This window comes from Puma concolor, chromosome D1, assembly GCF_028749965.1.
Source record: "Puma concolor isolate L17-30 chromosome D1, mPumCon1.1.hap2, whole genome shotgun sequence".
NCBI classification, from domain to species: Eukaryota; Metazoa; Chordata; class Mammalia; order Carnivora; family Felidae; genus Puma; species Puma concolor.
In genome coordinates, this window is record NC_141676.1 from 61,127,146 (window position 1) to 61,144,636 (window position 17,491).

At 40.2% G+C, this 17,491-nt stretch overlaps 1 protein-coding gene and 1 long non-coding RNA gene across 2 annotated transcripts in view; one reads left to right on the plus strand and one right to left on the minus strand.

Moving 5' to 3' along the window:
- The first annotated feature begins 3,519 nt into the window (after positions 1-3,519).
- On the plus strand, positions 3,520-10,851 carry LOC147576774 (uncharacterized). The gene is made up of 2 exons (XR_015241105.1): positions 3,520-6,070; positions 6,327-10,851. It is a non-coding gene; the product is annotated as an uncharacterized LOC147576774 (long non-coding RNA).
- Positions 10,287-17,491, minus strand: part of GDPD4 (glycerophosphodiester phosphodiesterase domain containing 4) — a 179,749-nt gene continuing 172,544 nt past the window's right edge. Inside the window, exon 18 of the mRNA XM_086678387.1 lies at positions 10,287-11,335. Coding sequence (XP_086534513.1) covers positions 11,264-11,335 — 72 coding nt within the window. The 3' untranslated portion in view covers positions 10,287-11,263. The remainder of the gene's footprint in view (positions 11,336-17,491) is intronic.

Below are 17,491 nucleotides of genomic sequence, written 5' to 3' on the forward strand. Positions count from 1 at the left end.
GGTCTGGGTTTGGGGTGCCTGAGCCCAAGATGTGCTTGAAAGGGGCTTAAAGGGGCTGGCTGGGACCACGGTGGGTTAGGGGTAAATGTTAGGACATCAGCCTGGGAGGTAGGGGCCTAAGTGTGCAGGGGCCAGCTTCTGGGCCTTAACTAGGACCAGTGGAGCCAGAGTGACCCTCGCATCCTGTCAGAAACATCTCCTTGGTTCATCAAGAAATCTAAGAATTGTGCTGCCTAAGGTTAAATCCTTGTGTCCTCAGAGTGCCTATAAAATGTTACTTTGTGACCAGGATGAAACAACCAAATTCAGCTGTGATCTGGTGAGGCATGGGAATGGGGGTTTTAGACAGAGAGGTAGGATTTGGGTGTGAGGCATCCTCCTGGGCCATGACGGGGAAGAGTGCCTAGAGAAGTGACAGTGGAGACTGCCCTAGAGGAGGGTATGTTTACGATGAGCCCCTAAGGCCCCCCCTAATACTTCAGTAGGGCCAAATCCTTATTGTCCTCACACACACAAGTGTCTTGGGTCATCTGCATCCAGATGCCAAACACTCCAGAGGGAGTTCTATTCCTGTTCTCCCCAGCTACCTGTGTGGGAGGAGCTGGTTGTGAAAATGGAGGCCCCAAACCAGATAGCCCTGATTTCTGGGATGACCATGTGGCTTTCTGAGACAGCTTTGCCCCACCAGTGTTTACAGAGCTCCATAGGCAGCCTCAGATAAATCTGAGCCAGAAGGAAGGTGCTGTGGTGGTGTGCCCCTACACAATCATCAGTGGGGATACAGAGGCCCAGAGAAGGTGTGCGAATAAGTGAAGGCCACACCGAACTCAGTTCACTACTTTTAACATTTGGCTCTGAGACACCAAGGGCTCCAGATGCTTGTTCTATGCCCTAGTTCCCCTTCAAGGCCTAGGGTCGTTGGGTAGGCACAGAATTATGCCCATCATCCCATTGCACACTAGATCACAGTGTGTGTGTGGGATGAGATCTTTCCCCTGATTCACGCCCTTGCCTATACCACTTCTCATTCTCTGACTCAGGATGGCATCACTTTTGCACTCATTCCCTAGTCTGTCAGCCTGAGTGATCACAGAGGGGTCCAAAGAATATGCCATTAACCTTCTGGGTTCCTGAGAGGTTGCCTTTATCCTCATGCTGATGTGCACAAAGCCATTCCTTTAGCAGGGAGTACTATGAAGGGTTAGGATAAGAAACCCTGTAACTCCAGCTTCAAGACCACAACAACAGTTTTTCCCTTGCCCATCCCCTAGAGATGCATTCCTTATGGAAAGCACTAGACCAGAGTGGTTCTCCTGAGAGCCTCAATGGCCCTTCTGCACTCCTTTCTTCACCACTTCCCACCATCACCACCCTTAGGCACAGAGAGGAAGAAGGAAAAGGCAATGTAGGACAAAATTTTCTCCAAGGACATCCTATAGGAGGAGGAGAACATGCTAGAGAAGGAATGCACTGTATGAAAGACTTCCTCGGAGGAGGATTTAACAATGGGGATCTCTTGGGATTTTCAGGATGGGGACCTCTTTAGTGGGCATTGTGGGTCCCAAGGTTTCTAGGGCAGGGGGTCAATATGATTCAATGGAGGGGATCTGATGACCCCCCCTCCCCAGGGAAGAATGTCGGTGGTTTGATGTTCTTAGGGGACACTGGTAGGATGACTTTTCCCTCAGGGGATATTGATAGTTAGATCTCCTCGGGGGACAGTGGTGGTTTGACCTTCCCCTTGGGCAGTCACTGTTGGCTTCACATCCTTCTTGGGAGGGTACTGTGGTTTGAGGGCCTCCTGTTTGGGGGCTTCTGTGACACAGAGGGAACTTGGATATCTGAGAATTGGGGGGATTCAGGCTGGCTGGAAGGTGGCTGCTGTCCAGGGCTTTTCCATGACTCATTTTCTATGTCAGGGACTGGTTCCTGAATATGTTGTAGGGGGTAGAAAAGACATACACACGGATTCCCTCTGTCACTTTCCCAATCTGTGTTTGCTATGTGGTGAACTCCTAGTCCTCTCTAAACGTTAGAACCACCCCTACTCCCTCAGGCTCATTCTTCTAAGTTTCCTCCCCCAAGATTTTCGGCAAACATATATGGCCTGCCAATTCTGCTTGAGGCAAATAAGGTCCATTATGTGAGGGTATGGAAGCTCCAAAGGAAGCTCTCAAAAAGTAGCAACTAAAACTTGCTTAAAGATTATATATTTTATAATAATTGCTTTCAAGTCAGTTATAGAGAGAAAGGAACATGTTTCCCTACTGGAATGCGAGCTTCTTGAGGCCAGGAACCTTTAACTTGCTTGTCACTATATTCCTGGTGCCCAGAAAAATGTCACATACTAGGTGCTTGATATAATTTTTTGACTGATGGAAAAACTGGTAATAGAGAATTCAGACCTACTCTCCTACTCGAGGAAATTTTTTTTTTAAATGGATACAATACAAAGAAAAACATATTAACAAGGTAGTGACGAATTATGGGGACCAAATCAAGAATGTGGCGATCCAAAAAGTGAAGCCCAGACCCAACTATACACAGTCTACAAGAAATTAGATACAAATAGATTGAAATTAAAGCCTGGAAAAATGAATACCTTGTTAACACTACTGAAAAGAAAGATGAAGTTGCTATTAATATCACGCAATGTCTTTGCTTCAGAGCAAAGAATATTACCAGGGATAAAGAAGTTCATTTCCTAATGATTAAAGAGATCATTTTATCAAGAAGACATGTTCATGCACCTTTTAAGTGTTTCAAAACACATGAAGCAAAGATAAGACTGCAAAAAGAACTAAATCTATAATTATATTTGAAGATTTTGATGCCCCACTCTCAATAAAAGAACTGGGCAGAAAATCAGTAAGATGTAGAACACCTGAAAAACTACTGGTTCTGGTCCAAGATGGTGATGTAGGAAGATGCTGAACTCACCTCCTCCACAGACACCTATTTATAGAGCAATTCCTCCTGAAGACAACCTGAGGGCTGACTGAACAGCTTCTTCACCACAAAGAAACCATGCAGAGACTGAACTGTAGTGGCTGGGCAGGTGGTGTAGTACGGAGGGGCTGTGAGCAGACTTGTCTGCCCTGAGGCACAGAAAAAAGCCTTGGTTTCAAAGGGCAACTAGATATAAAGGAACCAGTCCTAGAACCCTGCTGAACTGGGGGTGGGGGGGAGGTGCTGGAACCCTCTCCAGGTCACAGGACCTGGAAAACACCATGGTTTATGTTCCTCCTCCACCTTTATCAAGGTGTGGATGGAAGCAGGGTCTGGGCATAGCTGGCCTACTGCCTCAGTCAGCCCCAGGTCCCTACCCCACACCAGCCTAAGCCATCCCTGCCTATAAAGTAGCACCGCCACCCCCACCCCCCCCCAACTCCCACCAGTGTAGTGCATACCCGGACAGTCCTGGTCAGTGTCCGCTCAGCTACAGCCATCTTGCCAAGGTGACATAGGTGGAGAGCACCCTGGAACACACTAGCTCCACACCACTTTGGCTCCCTTGCTGAAGTACTCCTGGCACAGAGCCCTGTGGGACTTCCTGGCTGATACCTGCCTCAGCTCTAGCTGCCCCACCAAGGTACCCCCTGCATTGAGCATCCTGGAACACAGTGACTTGCATCTACTTCGGCTTCAGTCCTGTCAGGGCACCAACTGCATGGTGAGTCCTGATACAACCCCGGCCCGCTTCCACCTCTGCTTTGGTCATCCAGAGTGCCCTGGGACTCTCAACCCATATCCAGCTACAGCTCTAGCCAGCCAAAGTCACCAGGCACATACAGTCTACACAAGGGATGACCATTCACAAGACCATTCCTTTAAGTTTAGGAGAAGTAGGTGTTCTGCCTCATTCATAGAAATAAACACAGAAAGTCAAGCAAAATGAGGAGACAGAGGAATACGCTGCAAATGAAAGAACAAAAGCTCATAAAAAGAACTACATGAAATAACCAATCTACCTGATAAAGAGTTCAAAGTAATGGTTATAAAGGTGTTCAACAGCCTGGAGAGAATAGATGAACTTAGAACATCAATGAGATAGAAAACATAAAAGACCAGAGTTTAAGAACACAATAACCTAAATGAAAAATACACTAGAGGTTGTAGAAAAACAGAGCAGTAATCTGGAAGACAGGGTAATGGAGGGCACCTGAGTTGAACAGCAAAAGGAAAAAAGAATTTTAAAAAATGGGGATAGGTTAAGGTCTCTTGGGCAACATCAAATATTTGCATTATAAGGGTTCCAGAAGGAGAAGAGAGAGAGCCAGAAAACTTGTTTGAAGAAATAGCTAAAAACTTCCACAACCCAGGGAAGGAAACAGACATCCTGGTTTAAGAAGCACAAAGAGTTCAAAACAAGATGAACCCAATGAGATCCACACCGTGACACATGGTAATTTGAATGTCAAAGATTAAAGGAAGAATTTAAAAAGCAGCAAGAGAGAAGTGACTAGTAATGTACAAGGGAAACTCCCTAAGGCCATCTGCGTTTTCAGAAACTTTGCAGGCCAGAAGGAAGTGGCATGATCTACTCAAAGTGCTGAAAGGAAAAAACATACAACCTGAGAATATTCTACCTGGCAAGATTATCATTCAGAATTGAAGGACAGAGAAAGAGTTTCCCAGAAAAACAAAAGCTAAAGAAGTCATCGCCACTACACTGGCCTTAGAAGAAATGTTAAAGGTACTTCTTTAAGTAGAAAAGTCCATAATTATAAGAAACTTGTGAAAGGAAAAAATATTTCATGAATAAAAGCAAACAGTATGGTAGTAGAGCAATTATATCTAAAATATTAGTTAACGGGACTCACAGAAAGAGACAACATATACATAAAACGTGGAGTGTGGAACTAAAAAATTCCTTTAGAAAGTGTTCAAACTTAAGTGACTATCAACTTAATACAGACTGATATATACTTAGAATGTTATATATGAACTTCATGGTAACCACAAACCCAAAACCTGTAATAGATACACTAAAGTCATCAGTCACAAGAAAGAGTATGGGAGAAAAAAGGAACATAGAAGAGCTACAAAAAGCACCCATAAAACAGTTAACAAAATGGCAATAAGTACGCAACTATCAATGATTAAATGTACATAGTGTAAATGCTCTAATCAAATGCGTAGGGTGATGGAATGGATAAAAAAAATCAAGACCCATGTATATGTTGCCTACAAGAGACTCACTTCAGACCTAAAGACACATACAGAATGAAAGTGAAGGGATGGAAAAATATATTCCATGCAAATATCAGGGGAAAAAAGCCAGGGTAGCAATACTTACAAGACACAAAAAAGGTCATTGCACAATGATACAGGGATCAATCCAGCAAGAGGATATAACAATTGTAAATATCCGTGCACCCAACACTGGAGCACCTATATACATAGAGGAAATTTTAACACTTATAAAAGGAGAAATTGACAGTAGGGAATAATAATAGAGAACTTTAACACCCTACTTACATAAATGGATAGACAATCCAGACAGAAAACTAACAAGGAAATTGTGGCACTGAACAACACATTAGACCAGATGGACTTTATAGATAAATACAGAACATTCCATCCCAAACCAGAATGCACATTCTTTTCAAGTGCACATGGAACATTCACCAGGACAGATCATGTGTTAGGCCACAAAATAAGTCTTGATAAATTTAAAAATACTGAAATTATATCATGCATATTTTCTGTACACAGTAGATAATTAAAATCAACTATAAGAAAAAAATGGAAGAAACACAAATACATGGAGGCTAAACAATATGCCACTAAACAATGAATGGATCAGTGAAGAAGTCAAAGAGGAAATTTTAAAAAATACACGGAGACAAATGAAACTATAAAAACACAGTGGTCCAAAATCTTTGGGACCCAGCAAACGCAGTTCTAAGGGAAATTTAAAATGATACAGGCTTATCTCAATAAACAAGAGAACTCTCAGTCTAACCTTAAAGGAACTATAAAAACAAGAACAAAGCCCAAAGTTAGAAGGAAGGAAATAATAAAGATTAGAGTATAAATTAATGAAATAAAGACTAGGGGCGCCTGGGTGGCGCAGTCGGTTAAGCGTCCGACTTCAGCCAGGTCACGATCTCGCGGTCCGTGAGTTCGAGCCCCGCGTCGGGCTCTGGGCTGATGGCTCAGAGCCTGGAGCCTGTTTCCGATTCTGTGTCTCCCTCTCTCTCTGCCCCTCCCCCGTTCACGCTCTGTCTCTCTCTGTCCCAAAAATAAATAAACGTTGAAAAAAAAATTTAAAATATGATGTAAAAAAAAATAATAATGAAATAAAGACTAAAAACCAATAGAAAAGATCAATGATATTGTATATCTGAAACTAATATAATGCTGTATGTTAATTATACTTGAATTTTAAAAAGCTGAATTATAAAGTCAATAAACAATAGTTAAAAATCTTTTAAAAAATCAATGAAACCAGAACTGGCTTTTTGAAAAGATAAGCAAAATTGATAAACCTTTAGCCAGCCTCATCAAGAAAGAGAGAACTGAAACAAAATCAGAAATGAAAGAAGGGAAGCAACAAATGACACCACAGAAATACAAAGGATTATAAGAGACTACTACTATGAAAAATTACATGCCAAGATACTGGTCAACATAGAAGAAATGGATAAATTCCTAGAAACATACAATCTTCCAAAACCGAATCAAAAAGAAAAAATCTGACTAGTAACAAAATGGAATCAGTAATCAAAAAACTCCCAACAAACAAAAGTCTAGGACCAGATGGACTCACCAGTGAATTCCACCAAACATTTAAAGAGCTAATAACTATTCTTCTCAAACTATTAAAAAAAAAAAATAGGAAAGGGAAGAAAGATTCCAGATTCATTCTTTGAGGCCAGCATTATCCTGACACCAAAACCAGACAAAGACACTACAAAAATCAATATCCAATATCAATAGACCAATATCCCTGATGAATGTAGATGCAAAAATCCTCTACAAAGTATTAGCAAACTACACCCAACAATACATCAACAGGATCATTCACCACAATCGATGGGATTTATTCCAGGGATGCAAAGATGGCTCAATATCCACAAATCAATGTAATACATCACAATAACAAAATGAAGAATAAAAATCATATGCTCATCTCAGTCAAGACAAAAAAGCATTTCACAAAACTAAACGTGTTCATGATAAACACTCTCAACAAAGTGGGTTTAGAGGGATCATAGCTTAACATAATAAAGGCTATATATGACAAGCCCAGAGCTAACATCATGGTCAATGGTGAAAAACAGCTTTTCCTCTAAGATCAGGAACAAGACAATAATGCCCATTGTTGTCACTTTTATTCAACATAGTACTGGAAGTCCTACTCACAGCAATGAGACAAGAAATGAAAGGTATCCAAACTGATACAAAGTAAAAACTATTTGCAAATGACATGATACTACACATAGAAAACTCTGAAGACTCCATCAAAAAACTATTAGAAGTGGTATATGAATTCAGTAAAGTTGCAGGACACAAAATTAATATGCAGAAATTCACTGTGTTTCTATACATTAATGATGAAATAGAGAAATTAAGAAAACAATTCCATTTACAATTTCACACCAAAAAAAAAAAAAACACCTAGAGATAAACTTAACCAAGGAGGTGAAAGGACTGTAACTTAAAAACCACAATGAGACATCACTTTATACCTATCAGAATGGCTAGAATCAAAAAGAGAGTAACAAATCTTGGTGAGGAGACAGAGAACAAGGAACCCTCATGCACTGTTGGTCAGTTTGTAAACTGGTTCAGCTCTTGTGGGAAACAATACAGAAGTTACTCAAAAAATTAAAAATAGAAATATTACACGATCCATTAATTCCACTATTGGGTATTTAACCAAACAAAACTAAAACACTAATTCAAAAAGATCTATACACTCCTACGTTTACTGCAGCTCTATTTACAATAGCCATGATATGGAAACAATATAAGTGTCCACCGATAGATGAATGGATAAGTAGTAGTAGTAGTATATATATACAGGGGAATATTCAGCCATAAAACAGAATGAGAAATTGACATTTGCAACAATGGATGGAACTAAAGGGTATTACATGCTAAGTGAAATAGGTCAAAGACAAATACCATATGATTTCATTTAATATGTAGACTCTAAAACACAAATGAAAAAAGCAGAAAAACACCCATAATTATAACAAACTGATGAGTGCCCATCCCCCCTCACACCTAACCTCTCCCCTCTGGCAAGGTGGGTGAAGGAAAGTGGGAGGCACAGGTTCCAGATACAGAGTGGATAAGTCACAGAGATGAAAGGTACAACATAGGGAATATAGTCAATTTTATTATAATAGCCTTGTATGGTGACAGATGGTAGCTACATTTGTGGTGAGCATAACAATGTATAGAGAAGTTGAATCACTAAGTTGTACACCTGAAACTAATGTAACATTGTGAATCAAATATACTTAAAAAGCAAAACAAAATAAAAAACACTACTAACCAACTAGATCCCATTGACATTTACAGAACATTCCACCCAATGATAGCAAAGTGCACATTCTTTTCAAGTGCACATGGACATTTACCAAGACAGACCATATTCTGGGTCACAGAAATAGCACCAATAAATTTTAAAGGATTTAAGTCACATAAAGTATGTGACCATATAGACCATATAGAATTAAGTTAGAAATCAGTAACATAAAGATATCTGGAAAATACCATTTGGAAACCTAACATACTTCTAACCCAAGGGACAAAGAAGAATTAACACTACCTGATTTCAAGACTTACTATGAAGCTATAGTAATCAAGGAAATATGATTTTGTCATGGAGTCAAGCAGATACATGGAACAGAATCAAGAGTTCAGAAATAGACTCACACATACGAAGAGAATTGATTTCTTATAAAGGTGCAAAGGCAATTCAGTGAAGAAATAATAGTCTTTTAAACAAATGGTGCTGGAATAACTATGCCAAAAACCCCAAAACTTAAGTCTATACCTTGTACTATATACAAAACTTAATTCAAATGGATTATGGACCTAAATATAAAACCCAAAACTATAAAACTTCATGGGGGAAAAAAACTTAGGAGAAAATCTACCTTAGGTAAGCAAAGATCTTAGAAATGACATCAAAACCATGATTTATAGGGGCTCCTGGGTGGCTCAGTTGGTTCAGCGCATGACTTTGGCTCAGGTCATGATCTCATGGTTGATGGGTTCGAGCCCCGCCTTGGGCTCTGTGCTGACAGCTCAGAGCTTGGAGACTGCTTTGGATTCTGTGTCTCCCTCTGCGCCCCCCACCCCCCGCCTCTCCCCTGCTTGCACTCTCCTTCTCTCTCTCTCTCAAAAATAAATATAAAAAAATTTTTTTAAACCCCATGATTTATATAAGAAAAAATCTGAGGGGCACCTGGGTGGCTCAGTTAAGTGTCTGACTATTGGTTTTGGCTCAGGTCATGATCTCATGGTTCATGAGTTCGAGCCCCACATGGGGCTCTATACTGAGAGTATAGAGCCTGCTTGGGATTCTCTCTCTCCCCTCTCTCTCTGTCCCTACACTGCTTACTCTCTAAATAAATAAATAAATAAACTAAAAGAAAAGAAAAAGAAAATATGTAATAAGTACATTTACTCTAAACTAAAAACCTCTGCCCTTCTGAAGACTGGTACCATTAGGATGAAAAGACTAGGCATAACCTAGAAGAAATTATGTGTAACACATATATCTGATAAAGGATGTATATCTAAATATATAAGTATGTCACAAAACTAATAATAAAACTCACTATAAAAAGGACAAAAGATTTGAACAGACACTTCCCCAAAGAGATGTAGATGGCAAGTAAGCACAAGAAAAGATGCTCAACATTATTAAACATTACAGAAATGCAACTGTAAATCACAGTGAGATTCCACTCCACATGTACTAGAATGGTTAAGATGAAAAAGAGTGACCAAACCAAATGTTGGTAAAGATGTTGAAAACAGAACTCTCATACACTGCTGGTGGGAATATAAAATGGTACAACTGCTCTGCAAATCAATTTTGCAATTTCTTAAGAAGTTAAACATACAGGGGTGCCTAGCTGGCTTGGTTGGTTAAACAAGTGTCTGACTTCAGTTTAAGTCATGATCTCATGGTTCATGAGTTCAAGCCCTTCATGAGGCTCTCTGCTGTCAGTGGAGAAGGCTGCTTGGGATCCTCTGCCCCCCTACCCTTCTCTCTGCCCCTACACCACTTGTGCTCACTCTCTCAAAAAAAAAAAAAAAAAAGTTAAACATACACTCAACATTGCTCTAGCTATTGTACTTCTAGGCATTTACTCAAGAGAAATGAAAGTGTTATGTCCACACAAAGATATATACAATGCACACAAATATTTGATAGCATTTGTAAATTCTTATAAGAGCCCCAAACCAGAAACCCAGATGTCTAACAACGGATGGCTAGACAAATTGTGGTGTATCCATACAATGGAATACCATTCAGCAATAAAAAGGAATAAACTACTGATATAACAGCATGGGAGAATCTCATAATAATTATGCTGAGTGAAAGAAGCTAGTCAAAAACTATGCATTACTGATTCAGTTTATATACAATTCTTAAAATGCAACTATAGTGACAGAAAGCAGGTCAGTGGTCCCTGGGTTTGTGGTATTCAGAGAAGGGCAAGAGGCAGTGAGAAAACTTTTATTGGTGATGTATTTGTTCATTTTCTTGGTTGTGGTAATGATTTATTACTAAAAGCTTATTAAATATTACATTTTAAATATCTGTAGTTTATGATATGTTAACTATTCCACAATAAAGCTGCTTTTAAAAACTTTCTAGTATTTCATTCAAAATATTTATTGAGTTTTGTCTATACACTGGGCTTTGTTTTAGGTGTTGAAGATGCATCAGTGAGTGAACAACTAAAAAAAATCCCTTCCATCATGGAGCTTACATTGTCACTGAAGGAGGAAGAGACTATTAAATAAGTAACAGCATGTCAGGAGGTGAAAAATGCTATGGGAAAGTGATTGATCAGAGTAAGGGTAAGAGTGAGTTGGCAATTTTAAATAAGATTTTTCAGGGTAGACCTTTCTAAGTGTTATCTGAGCCCAAACCTGAAGTGGCTAAGAGAGTGAGCCCTTTTGGGTGCCTGAGGCAAGTGATTCCAGGCAATGGATAGCATGTACAAAGGCCCTGAGGCAAGAGTACCTTAGATGTTTGAGGAGAAATGCGATCAATGTGCCTTCAGCAGAGTGATATAGGACATCCTCGGCCATTCTTAGGACTGGCTTTTATTCCAAGTGAAATAGGGAGCCACTGAAAAATAAGAGCAAGGAATGAGAAGTGACGTTATCTTAGGTTTTAACTGGATCACTCTACCTGCTGTGCTGGAAACAAACTAAGGGGATAGAGATGGGGAAAGATGGACAAAAGTAGAAGTATAGAGACCAATTAAGATTACTCCATTGGGGTGCCTGGGTGGCTCAGTCGGTTGAGAGTCTGACTTTGGCTCAGGTCATGATCTCGCAGTTTGTGAGTTCAAGTCCCACACAGGGCTCTCTGCTGTTAGTGCAGAGCCTGCTTCAGATTCTCTGTCCCCCTCTCTCTCTGCCCCTTCCCTGCTCACTCTGTCTGTCTCAAAATAAATTAAAAAAAAAAAAGAAAACTACTCCAACGACCCAAGTGCAAGATGATGATAGGCTCGGTCCAGGCTGGTAGCAGTGGAGATGGTGAGAAATAACTGAATCTGAAAATACTTTAAAAAGTATAATCAACAAAATTTGCCAATGGATTGGATGTGGCGTGTGCAAGGGAAAGGATTTAGGGATGACTTCAAGAATTTGGCCTAAGGAAACAAATATAATTGCCTTTCTCTGGAAAGATGCAGTAAAGCAGGTTTTGAGGGTGGAAGATCAGGAGTTCAACTGTTTGGGGAATGATACATTTGAGATTTCTCTTAGACACCCAGTGGATATTAAAGAGGATGTGAATCTAGAGATTGTAAAGGTATATTGAGGCCAAGGAAAATATGATCCAGAATGATCAACACTGAGTCATTTTAAACTAAGTCACTAGGGCTCCATTTTTAAGCCAAGTAGAAAGATCAATTTACTTATTACATAAAACTAGGTTTGGTGGAAGGGAGTGAAGATGGTAGAGAAGTAGGGAAACTGTGACTTTCCTCGTCCCCCAAACACAGCTCTTTTGAGGTCAGATTACTTGGAGCACCCAGGAAATCAAACTGCGGAGGGCCAGAAGGATCTCCACAGTTAGAGGGAGGCAGATTGGCAGGAATGAGGTATGCAGATGTGAATTGGGGGAGATAAAATGGCATAGGCACAGAGGAGAGGGATCCCCTTCTGTGGAGACACAAAAGGGAGAGAGAGAGAGAGAGAGAGGGAGAGAGGAGCTGTGAAAATGCTGTTACTCAGCACAAGAGGAAAACCTCTCTGGACCATAGACTGAGGAACAAGAAATACAGAGAGTTCCAGTTTTTCTTTTGCAAACAGCCTCAGGAGCTGAAACTCGGAGGTTTCAGAAGTGCGTGACTTTCTCCAGAACTGTGAAGCACGCTCCTGGGGAGGAGGGAGCTGGCCCAGGAGTATATACTGCGGCGTGGCAATCTCAGGGGTGCCCTGGGAGAGAATAGTCCCCTTCCCAGAATACTTTGGGAAGAGGGCTTATTGCCTCCCCAAGGACAAAAGAGCCTGCAGGTGCAGCCAAAGGCCTTTTTATCAGCAGGGCAGGGTGGCTCTACTCCAGAATGGAGGGAAAAGAGCTGCACCAAGCTGGGTCCTTTACGATTTTAGGTTTTGAATCCCAGCCCAGGGTAGAAGATGTGGGAGAACTGTAGAACAGGGAAAACTGAGCACCCTTACTATTCTATGAGAGCTGCCTGAACAGCGTGGGTTGAGATATCTGGTCTGGGGAGGAGACAGTGGAGTGTTACCATTTTTCTCCCCAACACCAACACTGTCGGACTTCAGAGAGCAGCACAGTGGCCCCCAGTGGAGGCGGGACCAATTACACCAAACCCCACCCCTCTGTACCTGGCAACTGCTTATTTACTGGGAGCCAAGACTGATCCAATGCAGCTGGCCTCTCCTCCAGACCAGCACAGCCACCAGTCCCAGGCATCAGCAGACAACTGTTTTTTTTTTTTTTTCTTTGCTTTTCTATTTCTTTTTACCTTCTCCTTTTTTTTTTTCTTTTGGAATCGGGCTCATAGTTTCTGACATGTTTTTGGTCAAATGTTATTATATGTATATATATTAATTTTTTATCAGACATTTTTACTCTATTCTTTTTCCACCTTCTCTCTTTCATCTTAATTTCCTGTTTCTTTCTCTGAATTTAGCCTTATACTTTTGTGATTCTTTGTTTGGATTTCTTTTCTCCCCTTCCATTTTTCTCTTTTTATAGGATCAAGTTTACCCCTCCCTTTTCCTTTTTTCCCCCCAAGGTTATTTCGACAAACAATTCAAAGCACATATGGTTGAAGGTGCAAACACTCCCCCGCTACAAGCAAGGAGGAGCTCTGCAGAGGACTGAACAATGGGATAGAGCAGCCAAACCACAACAGCAGAGTGCACATAACATACACCAAAAACACTTCCTGGAGTGCCAGGCACTGGACAGTGTATGACACCTTTTTCATATAGAAGTATTCTTAGGTGCAGAACACATAACAAGCTTTTAAAACACGCAAAAGACAGAAAATAAGCCAAAATAACAAGACAGAGGAATTCTCCTCAAAAGAAAGGTCAAGAAGAAATCACAAAGAATTGCTCAAAACAGGTATATATTTGAACATATCTGAACAAGACTTTAGAACAACAGTCATTAGACTAATAGCAGCTTGAAAAGAGCATAGAAGACATGAGAGAAACCCTTGCTGCAGAGATCAGAGACCTAAGAACTAGTCAGGACAAATCAAAAAATGCCATAACTGAGATACAAAATAAACTAGATACAGTGACAGCTAGGGTGGAAGATGCAGAGGAGAGAATAGGTGAAATAGAAGATAAAATTATGGAAAATAATGAAGCTAAAAAAAGAGGGAAAGGAAATTACTAGATCATGAGGGGAGAATTAGAGAACTAAGTGATTCCATGAAATGAAACATACCATAAGAGTCCCAGAAGAAGAAGAGTGAGAAAAAGGAGCAGAAGGTTTATTTGAACAGAGTATAGCTGAGAACTTCCCTAATCTGGGGAAGGACACAGGCATCTAAGTCCAAGAGGCACAGAGAACTACGTTCAAAATCAACAGAAACAGGCCAACACCATGACATACAAAGATAAATAAATAAAAAAGGTTTGTAATTGCAAAATACAGAGATAAAGAGAGAATTCTGAAAGTAGCTAGGAACAACAGGTCCTTAACCTACAAGGGTAGACACATAAGGTTAGTAGCAGACCTGTCCACTGACACCTGGCAGGTCAGAAGGAAGTGGCAAGAAATATTCAGTGTGCTGAATAGGAACAATACAGAGCCAAGAATCCTTTGTTCAGCAAGGCAGTCATTGAGGATAGGAGAGAGAATGACTTTCCAAGACAAACAAAAACTAAAGGAGTCTGACCACTAAACCAGCCCTGCAAGAAACTGTAAGGGGAACTCTCTGAGTGGAAAGCAGCAAAGACTACAAAGGACCAGAGAACATCACCAGAAACACAAAGTCTTCAGATAACACAATGGCACTAAATTCATACCTTTCAATAATCACTCTGAACGTAAATGGACTCGATGCTCCAATCAAAAGACATAGGGTATCAGAATGGACAAAAAGCAAGATATATATCTATATATCTATATCTATATCTGCATATATATATCAGCACATATATATGTATATATGTGTGTGTATGTATGTATGTGTGTGTATATATGTATATATATACACACACTGCCTACAAGAGACTCATTTTTTTAAAATTTTTTTAACGTTTATTTCTTTTTGAGACAGAGAGAGACAGAGCATGGACGGGGGAGGGTCAGAGAGAGGCAGACACAGAATCTGAAACAGGCTCCAGGCTCTGAGCTGTCAGCACAGAGCCTGACGCGGGGCTTGAACTCACAGACTGCGAGATCATGACCCAAGCCGAAGTCGGCCACTTAACCGACTGAGCCACCCAGGCGCCCCTACAAGAGACTCATTTTAGACTTAAGGACACCTGCAGATTAAAAGTGAGGGGATGGAGAACCATCTATCATCCTAATGGACATGGAAAGAAAGCCAGAGAGGTCGTACTTATATCAGACAAACTAGGTTTCAAAACAAAGACTGAACAAGAGATGAAGAAAGGCATTATATTATAATTGAAGGGGTCTATCCATCAAGAAGACCTAACAATTGCAAACATTTATGTCCCCAGCTTGAAGCACCCAAATACATACATCAGTTAAGCATAAACATAAGCAAACTTATTGATAATAATACCACTAGTGTAGGAGACTTTAATACTCCACCTACAACAGTGGACAGATCATCTAAGCAGAAAATCAACAAGGAAACAATGGCTCTGATGACACACTGGATCAGATGGACTTAACAGATATATTCAGAACATTCCATCCTAAAGCAGCAGAATACACATTCTTCTCGGGTGCACATGGAATATTCTCCAGAATAGATCATATTTTGGGTCACAAAACAGCCCTCAAAAGGTACAGAAAGATTGAGATCATACCATGTGTATTTTCAGATCACAATGCTATGAAACTTGAAATCAACCACAAGAAAAAATTTGGAAAGCACCCAGATACATGGAGGTTAAAGAACACATCCCACTTAAGAATAAATGGGTTAACCGAGAAATTAAAGAAGAAATTAAAAGATACATGGAAGCAAATGAAAATGTAAACATGACAGACCAAACCCTTTGGGATGCAGCAAAGGCAGTCCTAAGAGGAAAATACATTGCATTTCAGGCCTGTCTCAAGAAGCAAGAAAGGTCCCAAATACACAACCTAACCTTACACTTGGAGGAGCTAGAAAAGCAGCAGCAAATAAAGCCCAAAGCCAGCCAAAGAAGGGAAAGAAGAAAGATTAGAGGAGAAATAAATGATATGGAATCCAAACAACAACAACCCCCCCCCCCCGCAGAACTGATCAATGAAACTAAGAACTGGGTTTTGAAAGAATAAACAAAATTGATAACTCCCTAGCCAGACTTCTCAAAAAGAAAAGAGAGAGGACCCAAATAGATAAAATCACAAATGAAAGAGGAATGATCGCAACCAACACCACAGAAATACAATTATAAGAGAATACTATGAAAACTTATATGCCAACAAACTGGACAACCTGGAAGAAACGGGCAAATTCCTATACCCTCACACACTCCCAAAACCCAAATGGGAAAAAATAGGAAATTTGAACAGACCCTAACCAGCAAAGAAATTGAATGGGTTGTCAAAAATCTCCCAACAAATAAGAGTCCTGGGCCAGATGGCTTCCCAGGGAAAATTTACCAGACATTTAAAGCAGGGTTAATACCTATTATTCTCAAACTGTTCCAAAAAATAGAAATGGAAGGAAAGCTTCCAAACTCGTTTTATGAAGCCAGCATTACCTTGATTCCACAACCAGACAAAGGCCCCACTAAAAAGGAGAATTACAGGCCAATACCCCTGAGGAAGCTGGATGCAAAAATTCTCACCAAGATACTAGCACTTCAAAGTCACAGTGTATTAAAAGAATTATTCACCATGATCAAATGGGATTGATGCCTGGGATGCAGGATTCATTCAGTATTCACAAATCAATCGATGTGATACACCTCATTAACAGAAGAAAGGATAAGAACCATATGATCCTTTCAACAGATGCAGAAAAAGCATTTGACAAAATACAGCATCCTTTCTTGATAAAAACCCTCAAGAAAGTCAGGATAGAAGGAACATACTTTAACATCATAAAAGCCATATATGAATGTCCCACAGGTAATATCATCCTCAATGGGGAAAAACTGAGAGCTTTTCCCCTAAGATCAGGAACATGACAGGATGTCCACTGTCACCACTGTTGTTCAATATAGTGTTGGAAGTTCTAACCTCAGCAATCAGATAACAAAACAAAATAAAAGGCATCCAAATTGGCAAATAGAAGTCAAACTTTCACTCTTCGCAGATGACATGATACTCTACATGGAAAGCCCAAAAGACTCCACCAAAAAGCTGCTGGAGCTGATACATGAATTCAGCAAAGTCACAGGATAAAATCAATGTACAGAAATCAGTTACATTTCTATACACTAATAATCAAGCAGCAGAAAGAGATATCAAGGAATTGATCCCATTTACAATTACAGCAAAAACCATAACATAACTAGGAATAAACCTAACCAAAGATGTAAAAGGTCTGTATGCTGAAAACTACAGAACGTTTATGAAAGAAATTGAAGAATACACAAAGAAATGGAAAACTATTCCATGCTCATGGATTGGAAAAACAGATATTGTTATAAAATG